Below are 16088 nucleotides of genomic sequence, written 5' to 3'. Positions count from 1 at the left end.
GGCACTGGGGCTGTACCCCTCTTGTCACTGGGGTGGTACCCTCAAGGGTACATCTCAGTATCTTTAGTTAGGGAACATAATTGTGCCATAATCCATTATAATTATATTTTCTAAGTTGCATTGACTCCACACACCCCGTCTCGTCTCCAGGCTTCTTATTTGAATGTTCTGTTTTAAAACATTAGGCTATAAAAAGGTACAAATGTGTACTTTTCACCCGAAAAAAACTTATTCAGGGTACATTTACATTGTTTGTACCTTGATGACCAAAAATTGTACCTGCACAGAACCTTTATTTCTCACAGTGTATAATACTGAACAGTAGCAAAACAGCAGGGACTCACTAAGTTGGTAGCTACTACAAACTATGTAGCATGTTCATGAATTACAAGCTCATGACACCGTTAAAAGGTCAACCACTAAAATACTTTGTTAGAAAATTCTTTTACATGACTGTGAATCGTTGAGTGTTAATTGTTTATTTTTAAACCGGTTCATCATAAAAGCAGTGCTTCCGAACGTAGTGTCCGAACACTCTTCGCTCCATGCTTGTTCCCTAATCAAGTTCACTATATAGCAAATGCTATAGAGTGAATGGTGAAGGAACAAGTGAACCATTCCGAATGCAGCTCTAGTCTTAGTCCTTTCAAAAGACAATGCAAACACTGTGTCAGGTAAGCACCGCAGAAATGGATGACGGAATAAAATTATCTTGTCAAATATTTAGGCTACGGCTTAACTGGGAAGGTAAATGTCAGATGTGAGTGTCTTGGAATTAACTCATTGAACACACCTGTTTCTTGTTGACATTAATCACACTATTGTAACCACATAAACACACCTAGCCTATCTTTGTCGCTTTTTACATGGAAAATGTTTTTGTAGGTAATGTTTAAAATGGAAATGTTCTTTCTAGGGTGCATCTATCTCGTCAGCTCTGACTGTATCGGATTTATTCACAACAGCATTCAAATATAGCTTGTGTGCTCATCATAAAATCGCAAGACAGCTTGACCAACATATGAATAAATCATCTGACTCTGATCCCAATCGAGTTTTTATGACTCTTGGCTTTTAGTGATGGATCAGTTTCGGAAAACGTTTAGGGGTGCAGACGGATTTCCAAGATGGCGGACACAATGGCCACTTCAGGTAGTAAGAATATAGTGCTTTTGTTTCCTGTAGCCAGTTTTTTGAAACAATTTTGCTCAAGATGTGCATCTGGAACACTGGTGAACATGTCTATCATCGCCAGACTCTACTTTCTGTCTGTGTGTCTGTAATGTAGATTTATTGTTCTGTTCATTTATTGTCTTTTAGTCTGGTGTACTTACTGTACATTATACACTCATTTATCACTGCCTGCACTTTATGTAGTCCTGTGTACTGTGCTGCTGTTGTGTGTTGCACTATGGGACCAGAAGAACGATATTTTGTTCTAATGTATACAAGTTATATTACGAAATGACAAAAAGGACCACTTGAATTGACTGTTGTGCGTAAGTAATGTATTGATTTCTAGGTTAATCATCTGTCACAGACTTACCTTTGCTATCTGCACACACCAGTTGAGCAAATTCTGTGAGCCAATGTTGTTTCTATTTTCTCGGACGTAATCTAGCAGACAGCCAAAAGGCATAATCTGGGTTATAAGCTGTACTGTTGATGTCAGGCATATTCCCAATAGGCGGCACACATGTGGATGGTCCACGCTGGCCATAACATAGGCCTCCTAGAAAGGTCATCAAATTATACATATTAGATATGGATAGGCATATACTGTATTTGTGATAGTTACAGTCTGATACAGTATACAGTACTGAGCAAAAGTCTGCGGCATCTGGGAAAATGATATGTTCCATCCATTAATCCATAATCTGGGCAGCATTTATTTGCTCAAAAAACAGTAACATTGGAATAAAGATAAAGTAACAACACACTGTGATTTTACACGTGTCATCATTTCCAAAACTCTCAGGAAAAAAGCCCAGTACTTATGGTAACACTCCAGTACCTGCTTTAACTTGTCAATAGCTGGCGTGCAGCGAACAATCAGGAAGCAAACCTCTAATTGTCCAACTGTATTTTTCCAACCAAGATATTAACTGCCAACTATTTTCTTGGCTGCCAGGGACTTTTGCAGCATATTGTATTTCTATAACAACAGCTGTTCAACAATTATAAACCTACAGACAAACCATGATACTGTCAATAATTCTCAACCATTTCAAGCTGTGACCTCACAAAAATGTATACTGGATTTGCAACCCCCTCCCTCTCACCCTTGAAATGCAGAACACCAAGCTTATTCATATTTCTCCTGAAACAGGCCTATATACTTTTATTGACAAACATTCTGCAATTCCCCAAAATGACTACCATTATAATTAAATATCTTATAACTACTCTGCAGGTTGTGGTTGGGAATTACTGAACTAATCAACCAATTGCATTTAACGGTATAGTTAACATTTAACACTAATGGGGAAATATTTCCATGTTATCTCTACTATAATAATAATAATACCCACATCCAGAATTTCTTTGTTAGCTTTAGGAGAGGTGACTTCTCTGAGAACTTTAATAGCAACTGGAATCTTCACATCCTCGCCTTCTGGAATCCACAAACCCTGGATAAAAAATACTTTCAGTGAGTCACAAAATGATGTTTAATAAATCATGTTTTCAGATATGCTAAACAAGACAGGATACTAGAAGGAAAGGAAATCAGTATGTCAGTACATTGCAGCAGTAGGGCAGCAATACAGACATAGCAATACAATATTTAATGTATCTATGAGTTATTGCTGTTCATTAATTTACCTTAAAGACTGTGCCAAATGCCCCCGATCCAAGAACTTTGACTTTCTTTAATTCCGTCTCTTTCAGGATGCGGAGGAGGGCCTGATTTGGTGCCTCACCACTTGGAGTCAAAGGTTCCACCAACTGCAAGGTCAGTCAACATGGTTAACAATGACTAACCACAAATTAGCTGAAGTGAGCTGAATTCTAAGCAGACAGCTGTTTGTCACCTGATTGCACAATCACTAGGGCACAATGTGCAGCTACTTCTACTTTTATGATACTGATTCAATTAGTTTGACACTGCCAAAGCTCATTCATGTGATTTAATACAAAATTTCAATACCCAACTGGTCAGTTGTATCAGCAATAGTGAGCCATTAAGCATCTAAACTGGTGATGCAAAGTCTTTTTTTCTTGGACTCTTGGGGCCATTGCCTGTAATTAATTTTTAATCCAAACTACGTAGGTGTGCAGCAAAAACAACAACTTAAATTGTCCCAATTTTCCACACTGTATGTACACTAATATAATATATGCATTATTTGCAATTTGATACAATATACATACTGTGCAAAAGTCTTAGCCAGTTGGACAGTAAACATTAAACAGTAAACAGTAGAATAAGCATAAATAAACAAATTAATAATACATTGTGAGTTTATGTGTAACCAAGTACTAACCATTCCAAACCTCTCCTTCAGGAAATACAGCATTTTTGGCAAATCAATCATTTAGTAAATAAAACCATGTGTACTGGTTATAGAACTTGACAAATTAGGCTGAGTGCACTGAGAGGTCAGCAACGAAACCTGTCTTCTGCTAACTGCATTCTTCCAAACGATATACTAATAACTCTTTAAAAGGGGTATTCTGGTTATGCCTATTTGTATTTATTCTAACGTTTTTTTAGTGTTTTACTGGCAAAAACACACTTACTGATGAGATAAACAGCTGTAAAAGGTTGTCTTGGCTGCCTACGATTTCTGCACAGTACTGTACATTTGTAATAACAGCTGTCAAATCAATTAGTTACATTTAACAGTAGAGTCAGCATTAAATGCTAACAACTTGTGTTTAACATCTAGTTTAACCAAAGAAGTATATTCAAAATATTCCACTGTTTTGCAGTGCTGTACTCGTTCTCTAATGTACTATAAGGACAAACCCACCGTAGGCCTTTACAAAGAGTCATTTTTAATTCTTTACACGAACATCTGAATGTGAATGAGGTGGATATGATTTTAAAACCTGCTGGATAATCACCACAAAGCAAACAAAATAAGAACCAGTTATTTCTACACTAATGCTACTAACATGTAGTCAGTCTGGTTTAATCTAGGTTAATAATCATATTGCTGTCAGTTATGTACTGAAAAAATAAGATTCTTGTGTTTATTTTGATCAAGTTAATGTTTCTTCCTAATCTTGTAGGTGCTATTTCAGTGTGTAAAATGCCTCAAATAAACCTGTCTGAATCAGTTTGCAACGAAAACCACTTGGATTAAAACTGTTAAACGGTAAGTCGACACCATTATGGTTCTTGTGAATTATGTTGTGTACCATGTTGTTGCAGACAACGAATCAGTTAACCTGAAGGACTTGTGAGGAATTGTTTTGCAAATATTAAGCCAATTACAGCCCTCTTTGCCTTAGTAGTGCATGCTTTTGCTCTTACACATAAAAATGCCCTTAATGTTCATATAATATTGCCAACATTAAACCACACACAGAGTAAATTAACAACCTGTATCACATCACTGTCATATGAAAACCTCATATTTCAAGAATGGTAGCTTTATTAGATTCATTTTGGACTGCTTCAATTGAGTTGTCAAAGTTTTGCCATGACAGTGACAATAACTTCCTAAAACATCACTCTGACATTCATCATTCTGCACCTCTCTTTCCTGCAGTAGGCGGCGCAGTGTCCTCTTTCGGCGGATGCGTCTTCGGCGCAACAGAATGAAGATGCAAAAGAGAACCACGACAACTAGCAGCAGTCCTCCCACAACACCTGATGCAACCAAGGACGTGTGTGAGCTGGAGATGAGATATGTAAAATCAAGTCACTTGAAAAGAAAGTTTGGCATATTCTTGTGCGCTCAAATCTCTTGCTTTAGCAATACAGCTGATACAGTGATCCCAAAATACAATTTGCAATAGCACTTCTACTAAGAAGGTTAAACTGACTATTCAATTTCTTCCAGCCACATACATGTTTTATGCATTCAAAGGTTAAAGGGAGATCGTCTAAAGACACAATGCTAATATTTTCTTTCTCCCTAAACCACACAAAACTATTATCTACAGCCATAGTGACCCAACTTTTATGCAGTTTGTAGTATTTACATTGATTTATATTAGTTTACATTAGATTAGTCATCTCAGGTTATCCAGGTTATTTCCCTATTCTATAATATTTGTAAAATTTTGATTTTAGAGCCTATAGGTCATTTCACAGTATACGTATGTGATGCGTCAGGGCTGACCCCAACAATTGAAGTGATATAGCTTTTGGTGTATGCACCCTGTCATATTTTGTAAATGATCTCAATCATGACAGCATAGATTATAGTAAGGAACCTCAAACTGAAAATATTCCCAAAAGTCTTCAGAAATGTATAGCACTTTATTTATTTTCACACTTTGCAACACAAACATGAATTGTGCAGCAAGTCAGAACATAAGTGCCCTGTGTGTGTTTGTGTACCATCATATTATTTTAAAGGAGGTTTTACAGAACAAGGGCCAACATGTTAATGTGTATATGATGTTATACAAGTGAGAGTTCACCGCTAACAAGACTAACAAAGGTAAGTGTACCACCAAAGAATTTAGTGAAAAACATGACAACACTGAGGGATTTTCTTGTGCATTTGCCCACCTTTGTGGTTCACATCCCTCCAGTCCAGGTCCACTGCACCTAAACAAAGAGACATAGTTCTTTGTTTATCACCAGCACTTTATAACAGAACATAGAAAATAAGATAGAACATAGTACCAAGGTCAAGGTATAGGTGAGACAAGGATATAGACACATTTAATATACTTTCAGTGCATATAGCCAGTTCAAATTTACACACCTGAAGTTGATGATGTGTAATCTTTGTTCATGCTTATGAATACTTGCTTTTTTGCTCATATTTGTTAACACAGTATAAGTCAAAACACATTATTTGTATAAATCTGAAGTGGATTTAAACTCGACAAGTATATTAAATAACAAAAAACAAAAGCTCATGAGTGAAACTGCTGTCTTACCCTTGGGTGCAGTTAGGATGACATGGCTGACACTCTCTATTTTTGTTGGGGTAGGTCCAGACGAGTCTGTCATTCATGCCAGGTACACCATGGGCACATTGGGAAACACAATGGGAGCCGTCTTTAAAGTGGGCACATTCAATGCACTGATCAGCTCCCTGAAAAGGCAGCATGGGAAATAAGGAAGGGGAAGGCAAGACAAAACATTGATTGGAGAAAATCAACTTGATTTAATTCCAGCAAAAGACCAAGGGAGGGAATACAGAGCTTGTCAGAAGCAATGGTGATATTAAAGCACTTAATTCACCGACCTTTACCATTACTGAAGAAGAAGCATTGCAAACAACCTACATGTTACAGCCCACTCTGGGTTTGAGTTATTATGGCTAAGAATCCTTAATCCATCCTTAAAAATAGCCACAAACTATGAGTGAATGCCACATACTAGTCCATGACAAGTTGGGGTTCCATTGAGAATCTTGCACTCTTGGTCACATTCCAAACAGGTGTGGTTGGACATGTACTCACGAGGCGCTCTGTACAAAGAAACCCAAAAAATGAGAGTTATGAAAATAGCACGCCAAAGAAGACACCAGCCTAATCTGACTGAAAATACATTAAAATACCCCATTTCAAAACCAACCCCAGCTGGATATAAGTGCTCTTCCTTCATGTTCCAGTAGAGCACAGGTTCCCAACCCTGGTCCTGCCCTTTTTCGTGTTTTCCTGCTCTAAAACACCCATTTCAACCAGGAAAGACTTGCTAATTAACTGCGTAGGTGTGTTGGGAGCAGAGGAAATACTAAAACATGCAGGGCAGAGGGTATGCCAGGACCAGGGCTGGGAAGCCCGGCAATACAGCACCATGCAGTCTTTCAAAATAAGCATTTCTTTCTCATGAGAGTGGACTGGTTACCTCATTCACAAAGAGAATCAAGGGTATGACCTAAAGTTCCTGAAGTTCCTATAACCTCAATTTCTCCTTTGACTATTTATTGAAGCCTCAATACATTTTTTCTAATCAAAGAAAAAGTACTAGAAAGTACCAAGGTGTCAGTTATTTGGTGAAAGATTAAAATGCAGGGAGAGCCGAAAAAAGCACCTTATTACAGAAAGAAGCTTCTACACTAATGGAAACTGCCTACTAGTGGAAACTGTCCAACACTATATGAAACAAATGAATCACAGGGCTTTTGTACAAAGTACCCACATTTTAGGGAAAAACAAAAATGAATTGCATTGTTTAATACCAGGCCAGCCAATTGTAAGTTCCATTATTTTATACCTTCTGTCTTGTTTTCAGTAAGTGAAATACATGCTCCTCAGAATATAATGGAACGGCACAGCCAATTATTTTGTTTTTGTGATACACTGAAGACATCTGGGTTTCAAATAAAAAAAAAGCTGATAGATCAGAATTTCAGCTTTTATTTCCTGATGTTTACATCTGCATGTGTTAAACAACTTAGAACACAGCACCTTTTGTTCGAGCAGGTTCTGTCAAATGGGCAAAAATATTGAAAAACATGGAACATGTGACTGGCAGGTGTTTCTTGTTGCCCAGATGTGCCCTGTTAGATTGATTCTTTAAACAATTATTAGCTCTGGAAGTCTACTCAGAGTTTCATCTGTGAAGGAAGAAAAACAAGCCATTTTGAAGCTGAGAAAAGAGGGACAATTGATCAGAGCCATTGCATGAGCATACAACAATTTGGAATGTCCTAACACTGGCATACTAACAAGCAGAGATCAAACAGGTCAGCCAAGGAAAACAACAGCAGGCTGAAACATTGTTAGAGCTGTGAAAAAAACGCCAAAAACAACAGTCAGTGACATCACTAACAGCCTTCATGGGGTAGAGTGAAGGTGTCACAACCCACTGTCTGGACAAGATTTTGAGAGCAGAAATAAAGAGGCCATACCACAAGACGCAAACCACCCCTCAGCAATAAGAGTCAGAAGGCTAGATTGGAGCTGGCAAAGAAATACAGGTATAAGCCACAAATGTTCTGGAACAGAGTTTTATGGACTGATGATGAGATTGACCTCTACCAAAGTAATGGAAAGGCCAAAATGTGGAGAAAGAAAGGATCTGGATCTAAAACATAAAAGCTCATCAGTCAAGCATAGTGGATGTAGTGTCATGGTTTGGGCTTGCATGGCTGCTTCTGGAACGGATTCACTAATCTGTACTCATGCCGGTACCAGAAGAATGAGTTCAGAAGTCTACAGAAACATTCTGTCTGCCAATTTACAGAGCAATGCATCCAAACTTATTAGAAGAAACTTCATCATGCTTCAAGACAATGATCCAAAGCATACTGCCAACACAAGAGAGGACTTCATTAGACTGACCGAGTCAATTACCTGACTTTTAATCCAATTGAGCACGCATTTCACCTCCTGAAGAGGACACTGATTGATACATAGAAGATAGAAACCTCCCAAATCAAACAACAAATGAAAGAAGCATCAGTAATAGCCTAAAAAAGCATCACACAAGGCTAATGCAATGATATGGTGATGTCAGTGATCTCTACAGCCATCTTTACCATATGTGCTTATCAATTATGGAGCTCACTGTAATGCACATCACGTTATGAGTACAAGTTTTAAGCCCAAAGTGTGATAAGAATCCACTCTAAATGACACTGTGTTAGACTAACATTACATGTATATCACATACATACATATATTAAAAATGTGTGTCTCCAAAATTGTAGGTGAAGGAGGAAAACAATTTACTTGTAATGTAATTTAATGTAACAAGATTTTATTCCAATTAAGAATCCCAAAGACCATTTCTATCCACTCATCACATAATGTAAGACTAGGATCAAGATTAACCTTTACCAAAAGATGGAAAGGCCAAACAATGTTGGAAAACAGAAAAGAAGAAGATTTTGACACAACAGTGATGATATGGAAGAGGAGAGCACCCTTCCTGACAGCTAGCTAACTGGGAATGGCACAGTGAGACCTAAAAGACTGAATTTTTCCCTTATTGTTACCAGAACTTTGCCTGTGAACCATATATTTGTGGCACTCACCCTTCAAGCAGATTGCAGGCATTCACACAGCTCCCTCGACGGCTGACACGCCTACAGGAGAAGCACATGGAGGGTCCTGGACCCCAGCAGCCTTCCTCAGTGCACATTCCATCGCAGATACTTTTTTGGAACTCTAATGAAAAAGCACAGTAAGAGAGAATCACATGCTTTCTCTGATTTATTCAATTGCACGTTATACTAAGAAAGTCCATATTTAAAAAATCATCTCACTGTCATCTTTCCAAGTGGAGCATCAAGCATCAAGGTAATTGTGCACCACAGATTACTTCCAATAAATGCACCAATCGCTCCCTTACCACAGGCACTGGTAGCTGAAATGTTTCTAGTTTGTATGTTCTGTTTGTCAGATCTGAAGAGGTTCTGCCAGTAGATGCCATCAGTGTAGCAGAGCTTGGGGTTGTTCTTTAAGACCACATCACCATCACTGATCTCTTTCAGAGAACGGAGGCCTAGATACTGTAGGTTTGGAATGTTCAGAACTGCAAAACTGACTCTGCCACTATATTTGGAAGAAAAAGAAAAAAAGTCCTTTGGTAAAATGCACATTTACATTTTACGTTTTTTGAGCATTTTAAAGAAGGCTTTTAGTGTTTGCTGTAACCGTGCCTCGTACACTAATGCCAAAATCTTGGTATTATATAAAAACTGTTCTGGTGTCCAGCATAAAAATCTATCTACCTGTATCTGTCTAAAATAAATACATATTTTACATCTTTTGAAATGGCCAAAATATCCAGAAGATTTTGCAGAAAGGACTTGAATGTCCGAGATCTCTGATAGTACCATAGAACAGACACACCATTTAACCTCTTAAATGGCCAGCAACAACAGGCCCGAAGTCCCTGCCCGAAGTCCCTGCCCGAAGTCCCCGTTGTTACTAAATAATAAGCCTTAGTATGTCATAAGCCTGGGATTTTAAGGGGTTAAAATTGAAAATGTAACTGTAACTTTTCTTTGCCAAGTCAGATTCATATGGCTCAAAACTTGTCTACTGTAACTGTTAACACTTGTGTAGCATTGCAAAATATGCAGTAAAGTGCAAAAGTTTTAGGCACCTGACAAATTTGCTCAGGAAACATTAATATTGGAAAAAATACAAATAGCACTGATACACTGAGTCAGGGTTGGGATAGCTGAAAATTAGTAGTTAGCTACTTTGTAGCTACTTTCCAAAAATTTGTAGCTAGCTATAATTTAGCTACTTTTCCAGTAAAAGTAGTGGCTACTTTTTAGCTACTTTTTGAAAAGTAGTGCACGACTTTTTAGCCACTTTCAAAGCGCAATTCTCAGAATGTTTGTGAATCTCCACCTGACACACCAAACAAGCCCAACTGACAGTGTGAACAAGACACTGCGTTTAGTCATGAGCCAGAAAGAAACATTCAATTGAAAAGTTGCAAATATTCAAAAAGATCACCAAAAAGTGAGTTTAAGTGTAACCAACAATAAAATGTACACAACCAAAGGCATGATATCCAACAAAAACTGAGAGTAAGTAAAGACAAAGTCAATCATTCCAGTTTTTTCCTAACAAAAATCAACAAAAATAACTGAAACCAACTTTGTGCAAAGCACTGTCAGCTGTTGAAATAAAACTGCTCCAATTTAAACATTTCAGCAAGATATACAGCCATGACATTCACAGTCCTTTATTAAACGTAAGCAACACTTCAGCCTCAAAATTCTCATCAGTGACCCTGGTTCTGTTTGTGAGAATCAGGCCTGAATCATCTCTCCACTGCTGCAGAGCTGTTGAGGCTCCACAGGAGAACTAGATTTTTAGGTAAAATAACATAATCTTCCTTTACTGTAAAATTAATGGTCTTAAATGCTGGAGTTAATGCGTAACTGCTAATTGACCAACCTTAACGCTGAAGACTGACGCACAGACGGCTGGGCACACAGCAACACAGACAACGAAATGGCAAAGAGAAAGATTTAAGACGAACATCGATAATTTGGAGATGAATGGACTTATTTGCATTTATAAGCACTCAGCTGGTTTCCTCATACGTTTAATCTGCAACAACTCACGAAGCTAAAGTTGCTTCTCATTCACCAGCTCGAATTGTCCTGTTCCACCTTTAAATGGCGCAGCAGTACAAGGCACCATTTAAGGTGGAACAGGACAATTCGAGCTGGTGAATGAGAAGCGACTTCAGCCTCGTAAAAAGTCGAACACTGAAAGACGTTTTACAAGAAACCCGTGGAAAAGTTTCCTGACTGAGGTGTGAGAAAAGCGGCTTCAGCTGACCTAAAGCTTAAAGCAAAGTAAGTCTGCGTGTTTTTGTTTAAACGGCTTTTTTTTTGTTTAGCAGCTACAGCTATTAGCTACAAAAAAATTGTAGTTAGCTACAAAAAGTAGCGCGCTACTTAGCTACTCCCCCATCCCTGCATTAAGTAGTGATTTTACATATGTGAATGTGTTCGTTTAACCATTTCCGAACGTTTCTTCAGGGTAGCCCAGTTTTATTTGTGGTTATCACACAGCACCTGCTTTAGCCAGTCAATGCTTCATTATATTACATTATATACTTCACATGTGCTGGAATTTAACAACTTTGTTCTTCAACCCAGCTCACAAGATACCTACTACTTTTTTCAAATAAGTAAGTTCGTCATTTGTATTTATGTTTATTTGCAACTGTGCTAATGGTATTTGGTATTTCTTGCCAGCGTCCTTTGCTATTATTGCCAAGATAAATGGTTTTAAACTGTGTGCTACGGTGCCTTAAACTTGTGCGCAGTACTGTATATGCACTGGAACAAAATGGCATTTATATATGGTTATAAAAAAAGATCTAACTGTTGCTTGGTTCTGCCTCTGATGATCTCCAGATTTTCAAACGGACTCAATGAAGTGAGGTTTTCTGGCCAAGCCTGTATCAGCAGAAACCCTGTAAAAGATCAAAGATAATGACAATGATCAATGGTCTAAAAAGGCTCAGACACAGGACAAAATAATTTAGTTTCTCTTCCCTTTGGCCCCGAGTTAAGATCCTTGGATTAATCCCCCCACCCTCTATATCCTGAAGCTGACAATTTATCTCCATTTAAGCCAAATTTCCTACTTTCGCTGCAAACAATGTTTATTATGTGCTGTTCCAATAGCACATTTTCACATTTTAAGTGAGAATACATATTGGGAGAAAATTATAAAAATAAATGAACATTAGAAGTAAGTTAAAGGTCTTGCACTTATATTCAGCTTACAACTCTGTGATGACCCAGCTTACTGTCATTTTATATCCAGCTTAACTACACTATGATGACTCAACTTTCCTGTTTCTTTGAGATCCTTTACCAAGTCCTAACTACAAATGGATAGTCATTTGCTCATGTTTAGAGTCAGTTGCCTTCACTGTGTCTACTTTTCGTGTAGTCTCTATTACCTACTGGAGTGTAAATCCGGATATTGAGGCACTTCACATTGTACATCATAGTCAATATTTTTAGATATCTAATATCTGATATTCTTCCTTTTCCAGAAGCCAATTGTAAAAATTTGTTCTACAACTGTCATGCTTTGATATGCAGCCTTTTGCAATCACTGTGACACCAAGTGGAAGAACTGCATTCTAGACTGTCAATTTCTAATTTAAATTTAATCAAGCATGCAATTCACTTCATGTAATTTTAGGGGAAAGGCAAGTTTAGACCAGACCCTGAGGCTGTAGTATAAGAAAAATAGACTGTGGATAAAAGTACATTTCTTTATTAACTTCTTAGACAGACCGTAACTCAATTCCACCCCAGCCCCGCCCCACAAAAATCATCAGTGTCAGAACAAAATGTAACCAAAAGAGTACACATGATATTCAGCTAAATGTACCTGTAATTTCCTTAACGGTCTTAAAATAATCCAGTTTAGCAGGGTCCATTTTAGGTGTTTTTGTATAGGGATCCCTGAAAAAAAACACTTTTGCTGAATCCAGATAACTGTGTAACTGTTCACTATCAACAAAGAACAAGACTGAATGAAGCAAATGACTTTTGTAGATTTCTCACCCATTAAATGTAGTTCCAAATATTGAGATGTCTCCATTTATTTTGGTGCAATCTTTAAAGGTATCAATGTTAGTTGCGTTGACTGACATGACTCCAACAAGTTTCCCTGTTCCAAGTCCACTGCAATCTACACAAAAGGCATTCATATTTCACACGGTCACTGAGTTAATTATCAGAAGATATAGTAGATATTTACAATGAACAAACCGAGCAGCCAATAGTTTTTTTTTTATTTTGCTTCACACAATCCAAGTAATCCCAAACACATCCTATGGAAGTCTAGAGAGGCCATGAGGTAGTTATAATTTTCTGGATTGTTATTTTGAGATAACGAGTTAATTATCTTGTGATCTCAAGATAATAAAGTTGCTATCTTGAGAAACTTAGTTATTTTTCTTGTTATTTCAAGATGACAGAATTGTCATCTAGAAATAACCAGTTACTTATCTTGTTATATCAAGAAAACAATCCAGAAAATTACAGCGACAGCTTAAGGCCTCTCAGGACTTCCGTAACATTCAGTAGTGTTGGTGAGTCCATTGTTCTGAGAACATCAGCAGCTTCTTTGTTTGATTTGCAATTTTTCTTCCTTTTTTTTTTTTGTCTATTTCCTTTTCAAAGTTTTAGATTCTTAACTGCTACACATCTTTTGGACCCACAGCATTGAGTTGTGAAAAAGACAATACAATGAACAAATGGAGCAGCCAATAGTTTAGAACAAAACTTTCAATTGATATTCACCTTTTGGACAGGGTCCATTACAGCTCTTGCATTTTCTAATTCCGTTCTCCTCCACTTCATGTGTGTTGTCACCACAGGTGCGGACACAAGCTCCATGATCTGTCACTACATAGTTATCTATAGCGGGCAAAATGGCTTAGAATCAACATGCTCATTTATGTTTTAATTTACTAAATACATGCTGAGCAACAACAGCTATCAGATACAGGTATGAATGTAAAATGTTATTTAATAGAATTTCAGTTCTAATCCATATATCACATCTCGTTTGTAGAGAAAACACTGGGGTCACAATTATTGGCAATCTGGTAAAAAATCTGTGGCAACTTTTAAATATAATAGGCCCTAAACAGCAACTTAATCATTATCTAATAGTTAAATATGCATTAATAAATGGTACCATTTGAATTATTAACAATTTACTGAAATGCAGAAATGAATCTTTGTTCACAGTATGCTAATAATGATAAATTTACTTTGTACTCATAACTCAAAAAATATATACACATAAATAATATATAATTTAAATATATATAATAATAAAAATATATACACAAAATACATCACTAAGTAATATTTACTTAGTTACATAAAATCAGTTCGTAATAGTTATGACTGAACTGTCCATGTCCTGTTTAAAGTGATTTAGAAGTTCTTTTCAATCTTGCTACTTTGTGATGTATAAAAGTTCATCATTATTAAGTGTTTAATATATACTTTTTTAAAAATTAATAATCGTTGTTCGGACCCCTTTAGCCTATTAGAAAGTGGCAAGTTTATACTGTATTTATAAAGATGTGTCATAGTACTTATGACACTTATAAAGAATACATTTATAAAAGCCTTGACAGTACTTTTACCACTTGTGTGTAAGGTTAATAATTCAAATAGCAGCACTTATTAATACAGATTTTATCCTTTTTAAACACACTTGAGTCTTTAGCACCACTTAAGTGGACTCATATACTGACTCAAGCTGACAAGGAAAGAAATCAGAGAAACTTTAATTATGACAAGTCAGCATAAATGAGTATTACGGATTTATCATGCTAAAATGTTTTAAAAAACTTTTGACCTGTGCGTTTGGACACTTACGCGGGCAGTTCTTCACGCAGGTGGCTCCAAAGCTGAATTTCCCCGCTGGGTTTACTTCAAGTTGATGAGTGTTTGCATTATATGTCATCAGACGAGGACACGCGTCTTTACACGTTCCATCATCATTGAAGTCCCTGCAGGCCTTAACAGCGCACACAAAGCAAACATCTGAACCGTTCTAACTGTTTTAAAATAAACATGAACTCCTCAAACTCCAGCCATTAGGCTTTGTGTTGTCAATCACTACACTGAGGCTTGTGTAGCACACTGGGTAGAACTGGTAGCAGTAAAAATAAATACTGAACAATGTGTTCAATTTCTGAAACACGCTGACTCAGAGATTTTGTTGTTGTTGTTGTTGTTAGTGCAGCATGTGTTATTTACCAGGCAGTCTGTGGGCCTGGGTCCAGTGCAACCAGCAGCACAATGTTCATTGCAGCAGTCACTGGGCTTGGGTCCCTTGCATCTATGCGAACACTGCTCTGCACAGTTAAGCTTGGTCACTGAGAGAGGAAAATAAATATTTAAATGCTTAAAGAAATACTAAATATTTCATCTACAGAACTGTATGAAAAATCAGAGATTGCCCCCAAAACAGCCATGAAACACAAGTTGTTTATATTTTAGTGTCAGGAGAAAAGGCAGAAAACATGTATTTCTCAGGTAATCACACAGATGCTTCATAATATAATATAATATTATTTTAGTTATTAATTTGTCCAGCCTTTGCCTTTTTATTTTGCTTTACACAGTCCAAGTAATCCCAAACACATTCAGTGATGCTGAGGTCTGGACTCTGGGATGGTCAGTCCATTGTTTTGAGAACACCAGCATCTTCTTTGTCTGTTTCCTTTTCTCAGTAAGCACTTCTTGACAGCTACACATCTTTACAGACTCATAGTGTTGAGTTGTGCTGTGTGCTTTTTTCAGATCTGAAATGTGGAGTTGATTTCCTCCTTTCTCTCAAACACAAAAGCTATAAGTGCTGTTCATCTGATTGTGACAGTTTTGGTGGTCTACCAGGTCTTGCATTGTTATTAGGAGTCTATGTCTTCAGATCATTTTTGGAAACTACTGTTTCATTTTCACTTACTTGACTTTCCTCTT

The 16088-nt window shown here is 37.2% G+C and overlaps 1 protein-coding gene across 2 annotated transcripts in view; it reads right to left on the bottom strand.

Moving 5' to 3' along the window:
- The window catches only part of LOC118823220 (epidermal growth factor receptor-like), a 48717-nt gene that overhangs the window by 8983 nt on the left and 23646 nt on the right, over positions 1-16088 (bottom strand). For both annotated transcript variants that reach the window (XM_036592654.1, XM_036592659.1), the window contains exons 6-20: positions 15366-15484; positions 14982-15123; positions 13887-14003; positions 13146-13272; positions 12970-13043; positions 11944-12034; positions 9434-9636; positions 9117-9249; positions 6512-6602; positions 6067-6224; positions 5690-5728; positions 4704-4845; positions 2824-2946; positions 2532-2630; positions 1547-1732 (exon numbers count right to left, since the gene is read on the bottom strand). In XM_036592654.1, coding sequence (XP_036448547.1) covers positions 1547-1732; positions 2532-2630; positions 2824-2946; positions 4704-4845; positions 5690-5728; positions 6067-6224; positions 6512-6602; positions 9117-9249; positions 9434-9636; positions 11944-12034; positions 12970-13043; positions 13146-13272; positions 13887-14003; positions 14982-15123; positions 15366-15484 — 1844 coding nt within the window. The remainder of the gene's footprint in view (positions 1-1546; positions 1733-2531; positions 2631-2823; positions 2947-4703; positions 4846-5689; positions 5729-6066; positions 6225-6511; positions 6603-9116; positions 9250-9433; positions 9637-11943; positions 12035-12969; positions 13044-13145; positions 13273-13886; positions 14004-14981; positions 15124-15365; positions 15485-16088) is intronic.

The sequence above is a fragment of the Colossoma macropomum genome, unplaced genomic scaffold, assembly GCF_904425465.1.
Source record: "Colossoma macropomum unplaced genomic scaffold, Colossoma_macropomum, whole genome shotgun sequence".
NCBI lineage: Eukaryota > Metazoa > Chordata > Actinopteri > Characiformes > Serrasalmidae > Colossoma > Colossoma macropomum.
This window is presented reverse-complemented; position numbering and strand designations above follow the sequence as displayed.